The sequence below is a fragment of the Saccostrea cucullata genome, unplaced genomic scaffold (assembly GCF_032062105.1).
Source record: "Saccostrea cucullata isolate Sc308-1 unplaced genomic scaffold, CSIRO_AGI_Scuc_v1 ctg51, whole genome shotgun sequence".
NCBI lineage: Eukaryota > Metazoa > Mollusca > Bivalvia > Ostreida > Ostreidae > Saccostrea > Saccostrea cuccullata.
The window spans coordinates 236,135-249,816 of NW_026930899.1; the positions used below are offsets into that span (position 1 = coordinate 236,135).

Consider the following 13,682-nt stretch of genomic DNA (forward strand, 5'->3'; position numbering starts at 1 on the left):
TTTGGGCTTTATTGTGCCCTAAAAATTTCATGTTCTTGAAAGTTATGAAATTGGCTTTTACAATAGTTGAGTAGATGGATATGATAAATTATTAAAAGAATATGGCATGAAGAGGGACCATTCTGGAAATATGACGTAAGTAATTTGGTACATTTCTTAGTTTAATGCAGAAAAGCCATAGAATGACTCATTCCTGTGCTTATTTTCCTTTAGAAAATAGTGTCTGCCTTCGACGGGCGACGGTGGTAGAGTATATATGTTTTCTGAGAGGAAATTCCACTGAAAATTGATGTCTTCTGCAACTTTTTAAGAAAATACGGGAAAATATACAAGTTAATGACGTCACAATAACATTTAGGTCATATGAGAAAAACGATTTACGTATTCTTACTGCATGGAACTTCCATGATTCAGAAAGAATGAATTTTAATTTCTTATACCGGGTATCACTTTCATATTTTTCAAAAATACAGGGCTTAATGTGTATTGAAAGTGTAACTTAATCTTTGATTCTACACTACATGAGGATGCTTCTATATGAATATGAATGTATGAATATGATCGATCATGGCTTTGTTGTTCTTGTGAAGAAGATTTTTTCCTATGTATTCCTATTTAAAACTTTGGTTGTTCATTGTGGCCCCAATCCTACCCCGGGGTCATGTTTTGAACAAAGTGAATCTACACTACTTAAGGATGCTTCCACATTAGTTTCATCTTTCCATACCCAGGGGTTCTTGAGAAGATTTTTAAAACATGGCACCCAATTCTCACTATTTCTTAATTATCTCCCCTTGAATAAGGGTGTGGCCCTTTATTTGAACAAACTTAAATCCCCTTTACGCAAGGATGTTTTGTGGCAAGTTTGGTTGAAATTGGCTCAGTGGTTCTTGAAAAGAAGTCGAAAATGAATAAAAGACTACAGACAGACGGACTACAGACAAGCACACTTGAGCTTTCAGCTCAAGTCAGCTAATAATTTGGATATGAACAAGAACTGGCGCGGCATCATGCTCCTCTATGTTCCAAGCAAAATTCTGACAAGAATAAAATTGGAACCAGAAGTCTCTGTCGAGACTGAAGCTCTACTGGTTTGTACTTATAAAAATGAAGACAAAAATAGCAGTTGGGACTTAAAACTTTACAACAGCAATAAATAGAATAAAGAGGCTTGATTGAGCTCTTTTTGTGGCAAGATACTGCAATAAGACTACAGCTGTAGGAGTAGCTATTAATAAACTTTTAGAGTATTTTCAATTTTAGTAACTATGGCAACATCATTCCTCGAAATCAAAAATCGATATACAGAATTGTGTATCTTAGTGAAGTCTACTCGTGTGCCAAGTTATATTGAAATCAGACCAAAACTGTAGGAGGTGTAGCATTTTGAAAACATTTCAGAGAAATTTCTATTTTTAGAAACAAAGGCAACACCGTTCATCGAAATAAAAAAATCGATACACAGAATTACATATGTATGTATCTTAGTGTAGTCTATTTGTGTGCCAAGTTATAATGAAATCAGACCAAAACTGTAGGAGGAGTAGCATATTGTAGTATTTCACAAATTTCTATTTTTAGTAACCATGGCAACATCGTTCATTGAAATCTAAAACGGATAAAGAGAATTATGTATCTTAGTGTACTCTACTTATGTGCTAAGTTATATTGAAATCAGACCAAAACTGTACAAGGAGTAGCATTTTAATAGTATTTCACAGAAATTTCTATTTTTAGCAACAACGGCAACACCGTTCATCGAAATCAAAAATCGATAAACAGAATTATGTATCTTAGTGTAGTCAACTTGTGTGCTAAGTTATATTGAAATCAGACCAAAACTGTAGGAGGAGTAGCATTTTGAAAGTATTTCACAGAAATTTCTATTTTTAGTAACCACGGCAACACCGTTCATTGAAATGTAGGAGGAGTAGTATTTTGAAAGAATTTTACAGAAATTTCTATTTTTAGTAACCACGGCAACACCGTTCATCGAAATCAAAAACCGATAAACAGAATTATGTATCTTAGTGTAGTCTACTTGTGTGCCAAGTTATATTGAAATCAGACCAAAACTGTAGGAGAAGTAGCATTTTGAAAGTATTTCACAGAAATTTCTATTTTTAGTAACAACGGCAACACCGTTAATCAAAATCAAAAACCGATACACAGAATTATGTATCTTAGTGTAGTCTACTTGTGTGCCAAGTTATATTGAAATCAGACCAAAACTGTAGGAGGAGTAGCATTTTGAAAGATTGTTTACAGACAGACAGACAGCTAGACAGACAGACAGACGGACGACGGACGCATTACTATCGCATAAGCTCTTCTGGTCTCTGACCAGTAGAGCTAAAAATGCTGTAGGAGACTTCGACCAGAACAACAGGCTTTAAAAAGAACGGAGTCATATACAGACCAGATCATCAACGTGTTATAATCGATTGATTGACTGTATGTTGTTTAATGTCCCTCTCGAGAATATGTCACTCATATGGAGACGCCACCACTTGCCGGTGGCGAGCTACAAATGTCTTGTACTCTACACTTAGGGCCATTGAGCAGTGAGGGGTCTTTTTCGTGCCAGCACATACTGCGAAACGGGGCCTCGGTTTACACGGTCTCATCTGAAGAACCGGTCTCCGCGTCCCATATAGGGATTCGAACTCCCAACGTAAGGATCCACTTCTTACTTTACAATTCTTGAAGAGATGCTCTAACAACTGCGCCACGCGGGCAACACATATATAATAAACGAACAGTCACTAGAGTGACAATCAACACTATATCTGCACTTCAATCAATCAATCATCGATTTTGAAAAGGCCTTTGATAGTATTGATAAAAAAGTCAATTGAAAACTACTCCAGCATTATGGAACGCTCCCTACCTTTATCAACCTCATACGACAATTGTATGACGAGGCAACATGCCAAGTCATCCACAATGGAAAGCTTACAGAAGCCTTTGAGGTGCAGACAAGGGCAAGACAAGGCTGTCTACTGTCACCAATGATTGTCCTAAAGATAGTGGACTGGATCGTGCGAGAAACTACAAGAGATGGCGATACGGGAGTCCAGTGGGCTTTGAATCAGTGTCTGAAAGATCTAGACTTTGTTGTCTGTCTATGTCGCCTGCTTGGCGCAGTGGTTAGAGTGTCTGCTCTAGAGACGTGAAGGAAGGAGATGATCCTTACGTCGTGGGATGTGGAGACCGGTCTTTTGGATGAGACCGTGTTGATCAACCGAGGTCCTGTGTCGCAGTAGGTGCTGGCACGAAAAAAAAGATCCCTTACCACTCAATGACCGTAAGTGCCGAGCATAGGACAAAATTTGCAGCTCTTTACCAAGAAGCGATGGCTTCTCCATACGAGTGAAAAATTCTCGAGAGGGACATTAATTAAACAACATACAAACAAAAAAGAAATATGAGCATATGGTACTGAAAACAAGTAGGCTTGCAAAAGGAAGCAGCAAATACAGGTGTACAGTTCAATCTTGACAAGACGGAGGTGATGCGACTCCACAACAAAATGTAAACACCAATCACGCTTGGAGAACATGACCTGTAAGGTGTATACTCCTTTACAAACTTGGGCGGCATCATCACAACCACCGGTGTAACAGGTTAAGACATAAAAGCAAGAATTAATATACCGAGACAAATCTTTATCACCCTCAAGCTTGTGTGGAGTTCTACAGCACTGTTTACACGCAAGATACATGGGGAGTCACCAATACCACCTCCAAACTACACTGTACTAACCTTTGCAAACAGATGTCTGCGTCACAAACGTGTACTAAAATCAGGTGATCGGAAAAGATAACCAACAAGAACCTGTCGAAAGCAACAAACTGAAACCCAATCACTCAGCAATTAGCCGCCCTTAAAAAGTGGCGGTGGATTGGGCATACCTTCACCTTGTTGGTGATATTACCCAGTTTATGATACATGTATCATTCATATCAGCTTTTTGCAATTGCCCATGCATAAGTACATGTATCTGACGACGGTTTTGTCGTTTATATTTTGATAGTTTATCTTAGTTGTCCGCACAGGTACTTGTGGACAGGACCCCCCCCCCCCATATACAGCCCTGGTCAGATTTTTTTTTCCCTTTTTCCCCCCTCATGAATTATGCTTCTAGTAATCATTTACAATGTATTCTATATGATAAATCCAAAAAATAACAGATTTAACGAATTACTCAAAAAAAAAGTCATACCCCTTGTATTATAAAATAGAGTATTTTATAATACCAGGCCTAGGGGGGTGACTTATTTTTAGTAAATCGTTAAATCTCAGTGTTATATTTTTTTAATTTTATATATGGAATACATTGTAAATGATTACTAGAAACAATTCATGAGAAAAAAAGAAAAAAATATATTTTGACCAGGGGTGTATGGGGGGGGGGGGGGGGGGGCTGTCCACAAGTACCTGTTAGTTTTCCCCAGCTTTCGTGAAAGCGAGGCCGGGACATTAAATCTGTCCGGCGTCTGTCACAAAAAGTAACCTTAGCCATAACTTTTGAATGAGAAGAGATAGGGCTTTTTTTTATTTTATGCATTACCTATGATAATACCATCCCAAAAATACTATGGTTTTGAACATGTGACCTTGATCTCTTTGAACAGTTTATGCAAGGGATTTTTTAATTCACTTGTATATTCGTTGCCATTGGTAAAACTATGTTTGACTCTTGACCGTGAACTTTGAGTTTGACCCACTTTTTAAAAATTCAAATATTGGACAGAACTTTAGAACAGTTGGGGCCTTCATGTTTCGCAGGAGTATTCCTTGTGACAAGAGCTTTCTTTAAGGGGGAACAGGACCTTGAGCTAAAAAAATTCCTGTTAATGAATTGTTTTCGTATTTTTTATAGTATTAATTTAATATGTACTTAACGTTTTAAACCGGTCCTGTCATGAGATTTCTTGACTAATTTAAAAGATATCGCCTCACAAATATCGCCCTGTATAGTGTTTGTATGGAGTTTCGATACTTCATGTTTACGGGTCCGTTACAGAGTCCATAATGCGAATTTTTGCGCACAAATAATAAATATGTTTGATAACACTATATACTCAAATATTTTAGAATATTCATAGTGTTTAAATTATCTGAAAGCATTTGTTTTAATTTCAGATAGTATTTGGGTGGGATAATTTCTTAACTTTTCAAGGCAGCTTCAACAACAAAAACCTCATTTTGGAGAAAAAAAAATTCTGTCAATAAATATTACTAAATTTACGATTGAATGTCAGTCCTTCATCGTAATTATTAACTGTATAAATATCGAAGGGTGAAGCTTACCTCAATATCGCACAGGACGTCGTTGAATTAGACGTATGCATGATAAAACGCGAGTGCGGGAAATCGATTTGAAAATTTCTCCAAGTCTTCGATTGTGTACAAATTATAACTAAATTCATTGTTCTATTATAATTTTGAGAGGCAGAAAAGAAGACATTTTCATACGCCACCATTCCGCCAAAAATATAGTCCCTGCTAGTTTTCAAACGCAGTTTACCATTTCTATTTAAAGTTGTACAATTGTGATGAGGAAAGAAAAATATAGTCTTTTAAATTCCTTACACCTCAATATATAAGACATATAAGCAAATATACTTTGAATGTTTCATCTAGTCAGAAACCAGAGAGGAATCCTACCTTAAGGTAGATCGCGGGTTTACTGTCTGCCTGAAAACTTAATCTGAAAATTTGTCAAATGAATCCTCTTGCTTCAAATTTTACTTTCTGAAATTTTTGTGAGATTCGTCTGCGTGGCTATATTGTTATCGTATTTCAAAGGCACTAATGTTGATGAGAACTGGTGACGCTATCACAATGAATTATATAGTAAATGCGCCTTGCTCACCGGTAAACGCATTTCAAAACCATACTTATAATATGAAAACCAGGCACGTAGCATCGTTTTTGAAAGTGGGGGGGGGGCCAACCTGAGAATTTTTTTTTTTTTACTTACCTGAAAAAGTTGACAAGCAAAAAAAAAAAAAAAAAAAAAAAATTAAAAGTTGCCCAAAGTCGAAAATCCTATTTCGTGGGGGGGGGGGGGGGGGGTACCAACTATCTTTAAATAAAAACTTTTTCGGGTAAATTTTCTTTCTAACACTACACTCTGCTGAAATGTGGGGGGGCCAACCTTCCTTTCAGTAAACATTTTCTATAGTAAAGGTAATGTCGGGAGAAAAAGTGGGGGGGGGGGGGGGGCCCCCCCGCCCCCCCCCCCCCCCCCCCCTGATACTATGTGCCTGAAAACGGCGCAGACGAATTTTATATTACTCAACACAATGAACGTGAGATAAATTTAGAATCGATCTATTTAAAAAAATTAATATGTGTTCTCGCTCGTTTTCTCGCAAAAAAAACTTTATAAAGTTTTACAAATTTGTAACAAACGTATATAATTTCATTAAGACGTTTCATAACGTTAGTGCGACGTCGGCGACGTCATTATTTTCGTACGTCTCAGAATCACAATGCAGTCAACAATCCACTGAAAATAGAACATGTTTTATCCACATTTTCAATTTTTAAATGATCGACAATAAATGTTCATGTAAACATTGTCATAATATACCTAAATTGTCACACTTTTTTCAATGAAACACAGTCATGTGAATCAATTTTGACCTTTCATATTTTAACTTTATGTTAACTCTTAATCTAATTTAGTATTGATTAATCCTTTATTTTTATTACATATGAATAAATATCTTTACAGACAAAACAAGCTTTAATTTTTGTCTTATTTACGATGCATACTGATGGAAATAGTTTTTGCTTGTTAATAGTTTGATACTGTAAACGTAGTAAGCTTTTTACGTCGAATCCTATTGTGACGTCAGCAAACCCGCGATATACCTTAAATACCAACAATTGTGATATTGACCTTGGAGACTGATCTACTCATGAAAAACTTGAACCTTTGCTAATCCGTGTTAGTACTTTAATATTTCACGTGCTTTTTCTCAGGCTATTAATAATTTTGACCTATTGACCTCGACTTTAGAGTTTGGCATACTCTTAGAATTTGACCAACTTTGAAAGATTTAACCTGTGGCATGGCAATAAAATGTCCCCTACACATTTAATTTTTAGAATAATTAATCAGTAGTACATATAATATAATGAATCCTTTGAACAGGAAAAAAAGAACAAAACAAACTGTCACACGGTCTGATACACAGGCACCAAACTCGCTTTTTGACCCCTAGTGTATTATAATCTTTATGATAAACAAGGGGGTCAAAAATTCAAGCGAGTTTGGTGCCTGTGGTCTGATATATGTGATAAGAATGTTACATTTTTTCTTTTTATTTTGTGTCTTTTATCAAAATCATTTTAAAGAAAAATATTTTATCAAAAATTTTCCAAAGCTCATTGAACATGTTGAAGCTCTTTATTCTACGTTATAGGCCTAAGAAAGACAACTCGTTCAGATGTTGAAGCTCTTTATTCAATGTTATAAGAAAGACAACTCGTTCGGATGTCGTTAACGGAAGTGGAACTCTTCATTAATTGAAACAAAAAATAAATTATATCCGTTTGCAGAATCATCTCAAACCGAGTTTGAATTTCACAAAATTTGCCTTACATAGAAAGAAAAACTTCGATTTCATTCTTTAAATTCAGAATAAGAGATTACATAAAGGAGGTAAGATGAATGAAAACCTGAAAATTGCATCGTATCCTTTATAATGTGATTTGAAGTTTGAACAACCCAGTGTGATAATATCCTACTTGTAATCCGAGATTCCTCTGACTTTAACCCCCGCTTTTATATTATGACCTAAGAGTTTTCCCTTTATTTCAAACTTAAGGGTTAGAGATCGGTTGTAACCGGCTCTGAGTTGAGGTTTTACCGTTTATGAACAAAATCTCGGTGGACCTTACAACAAATTTTTATTTCAAATCGGCATTTTTGTCAATTGAAGCGGTTAATTTGGCCGGTAGCCGGTTCTTAGGGAAAATAAATAAAATATTAAATTGATTAATATAAACTGTCAGAATCACTCAGACTGTAACTGTCACTGAGGCTAAGTCTGACTGAGTGACCTGTGTGGGGTAGATCTCCGAACAGCCGAGGAATCAATTGATTTTATAATATAGCAAATATCCTTAATGGCCAGGATAAGTCAAACCACAGGAGCTTGCTTCCGGCATGTAATCATTTAAAAAAAAAAAATCATGTACAGTAATAAAACAACATGAGGGGACGCCATTTTGCCTCTTTTTTTTTTTTTTTACCCCTTCCTTGCTTCAACCTCTGTTTTCGTTATTAGGGCCCCGCAGTACGTGGTGGGATATTTTATGGTGGGATATTTTATGAATTACAGAACACAAAAAATATTTTACATGGTTGATGACGGAAATATTTTGTAGCTAGTTATGTCTTACTTCGCTTATTTTGCAATGCAAATGTGTGACGTCATAGTAGGGTTTTCCCGTACTCGAGAAATGTAAACATGACACGTTTTTCTCATGCTCATGTCTTGTTTAACTATGCCCTGTGCAATATTGAGCTCAGCTTCACCAATCGATATTTTTGCAGTTAATCAATAACATCACGAACTTGGATTTTGACGTAAATTTTCAAATATTGAATGATAGGAATTTTTGCAAATTAATTTTTTTGTTGTTTAAGTTGTCTACTCTGAAGTATTTTAAAAGACACATTTTCGCTGACATATTTTTTATCTATGCTGAAAGAATTCAATGATCGACCGAGTAAATAGCCCAGAAACATGGAGAATCCAAACTTCGCTTGGACACTGTAGAGTTTCACATTTGTCACTCAATATCTTAAAAATAAGTCTAGAAACCTATTGATATATCTGCTTTAAGGTATGTGGGACATACTAAATTAGAGATATGCAAAATATGAAAAAAATTGAACGACAGGTACTTTTTCAGCTAAAGGTCCTTCATCCCCTTAAAACTTAAGAAAGCATTAAAAAAAATACCGTTTAATTATCTTTCAACAAAAACTCCCCAAATGTTATTAATTTGCCTTACAAAAGCTACCATGATTGGCATGAATGGGCTGAGAGACATTTTTGATTATTAAATAAAAACAAGCCTCATTATAAATCATTTATTTTTTAAATGATAAACTTATAAAGTATTTGAAATGAAATTGAAAATATGGGACCCCTTTGCAGGTTGTGCAAATTATCTTGTGTCATCATTGATGCCCTGGAATACCCAAAAAAATAAGACTGATTCTTTCAATAAATGCCTGCCTATCTGCAGCTCTTACATTTGTTAATGTTGTTTGATGTTTTATCTAGTAACTATAACAGAATGAGTGATAATAGTGCTGGTGGGGACTCAAACACTGGGGATGGCACAAGTGGTAACAGTCAGGGCGGTGCAGGTACCCAGCAGCAAACCACTGTACTAGTAAGTCTTCAAATTTTCAGACACAAAATTAAATTTATTCCTGAAAATCTTTTGTTTTAATTTAAGCCACATTAAATTTTTTGATGAAAGGAAATATGTTTTTAAGATTTTTATAAAATTAAAATCATAGAACTTCCTACAAAACACATATACCGTTTATGTGGAAATTTTAATGAGACGCTAATTAAGCAAATTGTCCCTAAAAATCTGTATTTTATTTTTAGCGAGAAGTAATTTTTTTTGTGATTTTAAAATACTCACTAAAGAAGCTATTACATGTACAACAAAAACACAATTTAATAGTTGTTAAGGATATTCAATCTTAGCCTTGCTATTGACAGGGATAATAATAATTTAATATTAAAAAAATGGTATGCATCACTGTTGACATTTGATGACTAAATAAAGAAGAAAAGAGTGATGTTGAGAAAGAATTATAAAATATTCTTTTATTGCAGAATTACATGCTAACCAACAAAATTGAAGCTGCTCTATGGCTGACCCGAATTTTTACAGTAGTTTGTAGTTTTCTTTTCATCTTTCCAATCCTTGGGTAAGTATAAAAAGTATTTGTATCACACATTGCTTGTGTATTTACTTCTAATTTATATTTAAGGATTTTATTGGGTAGGAATTACAGATGCTTCTTACACACTCAATTTTTTTTTGTTTTAGAGGGAATCCTTATGGATTTTACCAGAGAGCCCTGATTAGCAATGCAGCCACCAGTGCCCTGCGGCTACATCAACGACTGCCAAACTTCCAATTCAGTCGAGAGTTTTTTGCCCTTTTATTCCTAGAAGACAGTTGTCACTATTTGATGTTCTCTTTAATTTTCATGAATGGTTACCCAATTACAAGTATCCTTTGAAACATTTGGAAAACTTATTTATTTTCAAACATTCTGTCAGGCCAACTTTGTGAAGAATTTCTTACCTATACCTTTAAAAGAGTCAATAGGTAAATTGTATTTCTAGTTGATTAAATGTAATGATTGTTTGGTTGTTTCAATGAAGTTGACCTTAACAGTGACCAGTGGCTGTCATTCCTGTTTTTCTGTTCGCACTCCTTCATGCCTGTAACTACACCAAAAATGTCCTCAATGTAAGTACTTCCAGAGAAGTCTTATCAAATACAAAATTTGTAAAAATTCTGTTACGGATTGAAATAAAACAGACCTGCCTACCCTTCCGCAATTTACCACAAAATTACGCTATTACGCCACTTATATTAATTTTACGCTTTTGATATTTTGTTTTAAAATCCATATTGAACGTCTAAATTTAGAATTTAAGTACAACCTGTTGAAATGAAATGAGAGATTCTACTAAAAGTAATTAATAAAGGACCGGTTCGATAAAGTACGTAATATACCAGTACCTAGTAGTGACATATAAACTGGTATTGCTAAGATTCGGAAGAAGATGAAAAGGTACTACTTACGTTAACTATTACATGATATTGCAATAAGTACAGCCATTTCTATGCTCAATTAAGTTTATTTTAACATTGCTTAGAACAAGATAGAGAAATGTGAGTGTAAAAAATACATGTGTAAAATACAATATTATAGTGTGCGACTTGTGTAAACATGCAAACGTGAGCCTTCAATTAAGTGATGTGATACAAATTGACCAAATGCTTCATTTAGGGTGTACGGTTGAATTAAGTTTGATATGGGATACTGGTATTTTACAACATTTTTGCCAATAGAAACTCGAAAAAGAAAGGTTTATGGCAGCTTATTAATGTACAAATTCCGTTGTTTTGAAAGAAAATAAAGTGTTACAGTAAACAACAAAATAAGAAAACATGATTGATTACGCTTTTGCCTCTGAAATTCCACCAAAAATGTACTGAAATTACACCCTTGCAATGAAAAGGGTAGGCAGGTCTGATAACATTTGAGATTATATTGATATATAGAAGGTTTGTTTTGTAGGTGATGGGACCAGAGTCGATGCAGTTCATTCGTAAATTAATTGAGAAACTCCAGGTCCAGCAGACAAATATCCTGCGGTTTATTGCCTGTACAGAGATCTTCATCATGCCGGCTATCATCTTCATGATGTTTGTGTATGTGCTCATTTAACTGTAAAAGGACTAGGGTCCTAAACAAAACTCACTGATTTTGGACACTTTCAAAATTGAGCACAATTAATTGGATTGGAATTAGTTGGTAGAATATATGTAATATCATAAATAAGTATAACACATGTAATGCTAAATTTAAAAAATGGAAACTAATTTTAATTACAAGAATAAAGGAACCTTTTTTACTTTCAGTGGAAAGTGCAGTTTTTTCCTGCCCATTATATACTACAGATTTTTATCCTTACGATATTCCTCAAGAAGAAATCCATACTGCAGGTAAGTCTAACATCCAATCAAGTAATGTCAAAATACAATATCTTGAATATAGAAGGACTGTCAAATCAAATGACAGAGATATCTAAGGATTTGAGCCTGTGAAGTTGAGACATGGATTCCACATGCAGTCAGGAACATTTCCATTTCATAACTTTTCAGCAAATAAAAAAAATGAAACTCATGGAGTTAAGAAAAGTAGCTCATTCAGCTGTATGTCTTGTAGGCATTCTGATCCTGATGCATATCAACTTATACAAGTTCATTGCAGAACAAGCATTGATGAATAATATATGAATGTTTTATGACAGGACACTATTTACTGAGATGAGGATGACGGTGGAACACTTTACGGCCATGCCTAACTGTCCGGGGGTCATCAGGGGGGCGTGTCTGAAGGCGATAGCCATCATATCCCGCCTGGCCCCCCAGCTACCCCAGTAACCTCTAGTCCTACAGTCCTAGTGTTCAGTGCAATGTGATAAGTGTGATAAAAACAATTGTGAAGGCCGTCAGCTGACTCAGTTATCAAGATCTCAATGTCTTAGGGTATGTTATGTACACACTCAAGTTGACCTGGAGGTGTATTTAGTTAGGATTCATCAAAATGCATCATTTTAATCACAAATGTACAAAATGTTCACAAAATTTAGTTTGATTTTATCCCTATCTGATGCCTAAAAGGGGAGGGGGATAAGAGATCACTGGCATAATTGTACCTGTACGAGCTTTTTGGACATAAATGAAGGCTGTATGATTTAAAAGATAAAAAAGATAATGTAAGATAGATATGCAAAAATTTCATTATTGGTTTGTATTTACACATACTGTATCTAAAGACAAATTTGTTAAAATGGTTGGGTTACATAGAAAGTTTTAAAGTCCCTGGGTGGGATATTTAAAGCAGTTTGAATAACTTTTAATACATTTTTTTTGTATTTTGATCTGTCATCAATAGTTTTGTTTTTGTAAGTTTGTATGGAACAAAATAAATTTCTAACAAAACAAAATTCTGTTTTTGTTCATACAGTATATTTTTCCTACAAAATTAGGTTAAGCAAATGTACAGTTTGGAAAAGTGTTTGGTAACTACATGTACAGAGATGATTATTATATGTTCTTGGGGAACTATGTCAGGGATTTGCGGAACACTTGGGGGTGGGGGGCTACTGATTCTTCATAAACTTGACAGAAAAGGGGGAGGGGGTTAGAAATATTCATGAAATAAATGGAGGTTCTTATCTATTCATCTATTCTTCCAGTATTTTTTCAATGGTGTTGCTTTGTTTTTGAAAGGGGGGGGGGGGGGAGAAAACTCACCTGAAAACAAAACTGACAACCAAAAAAAGGAAACAAGGAAACTTGTCCAAACTCGAGAGTCTTATGTCTTGGGGAAGGGGGGGGGGGAGAGGAGGAGGAGTGGGTGACCAACCCCCCTCCCCTTCCTCATAATACGTGCCTGTATTACTGATAAAAATTCTTTCTTGTTTGATGAAATGAGATGTACAGTAACACGGAATTCAGTGGTGGGAGTTTGAATAAGTGCGTTGTCTAAAGCTCATCGATCTGAGGAAAATTGAAAATTGGATCGGACGATGTTAAATATGCAGGAAAGGTATTGGAACAATAATTTTACTTCCTATAGGTCTTGGATTTTAAAGGAAATCCACGAATTCTTTTTTAAGTTTATTGATCATTCAGCACACAGACAGGACCATGAGGGAACTTTTGGATCAAGATCTGTAAACTTGTGAGACACAATGTAATATTCTTTCCTTTATTCACATTTTTTAAATCACAGTATCCTTACATCCACTAAATATCGGTACGTATGCAAGACAAAGATTTACAAGAGTTGTTCCTCTTTGTATATAGATCTCATTAAC

General features: G+C 35.1%; 2 protein-coding genes across 2 annotated transcripts in view; both read left to right on the plus strand.

Moving 5' to 3' along the window:
- LOC134230479 (uncharacterized) overlaps positions 1-13,682 on the plus strand; it is a 237,853-nt gene that overhangs the window by 210,495 nt on the left and 13,676 nt on the right. The window lies entirely within an intron of this gene.
- Positions 7,536-12,806, plus strand: LOC134230476 (transmembrane protein 33-like). Its single transcript, XM_062712305.1, has 8 exons — positions 7,536-7,681; positions 9,318-9,429; positions 9,888-9,982; positions 10,105-10,289; positions 10,466-10,533; positions 11,372-11,505; positions 11,716-11,799; positions 12,108-12,806. The coding sequence occupies exons 2-8, from the start codon at positions 9,331-9,333 to the stop codon at positions 12,238-12,240; spliced, it is 798 nt and encodes a 265-aa protein (XP_062568289.1). The 5' UTR covers positions 7,536-7,681; positions 9,318-9,330; the 3' UTR covers positions 12,241-12,806.

Coding starts and splice junctions, on each gene's coding strand:
- LOC134230476 (XM_062712305.1), top strand. CDS start 9,331: ATGAGTGATAATAGTGCTGGTGGGGACTCAAACACTGGGGATGGCACA. Junction 11,506..11,715: donor ATCATCTTCATGATGTTTGT/GTATGTGCTCAT, acceptor TTTTACTTTCAG/TGGAAAGTGCAGTTTTTTCC. Junction 11,800..12,107: donor AGAAGAAATCCATACTGCAG/GTAAGTCTAACA, acceptor GTTTTATGACAG/GACACTATTTACTGAGATGA.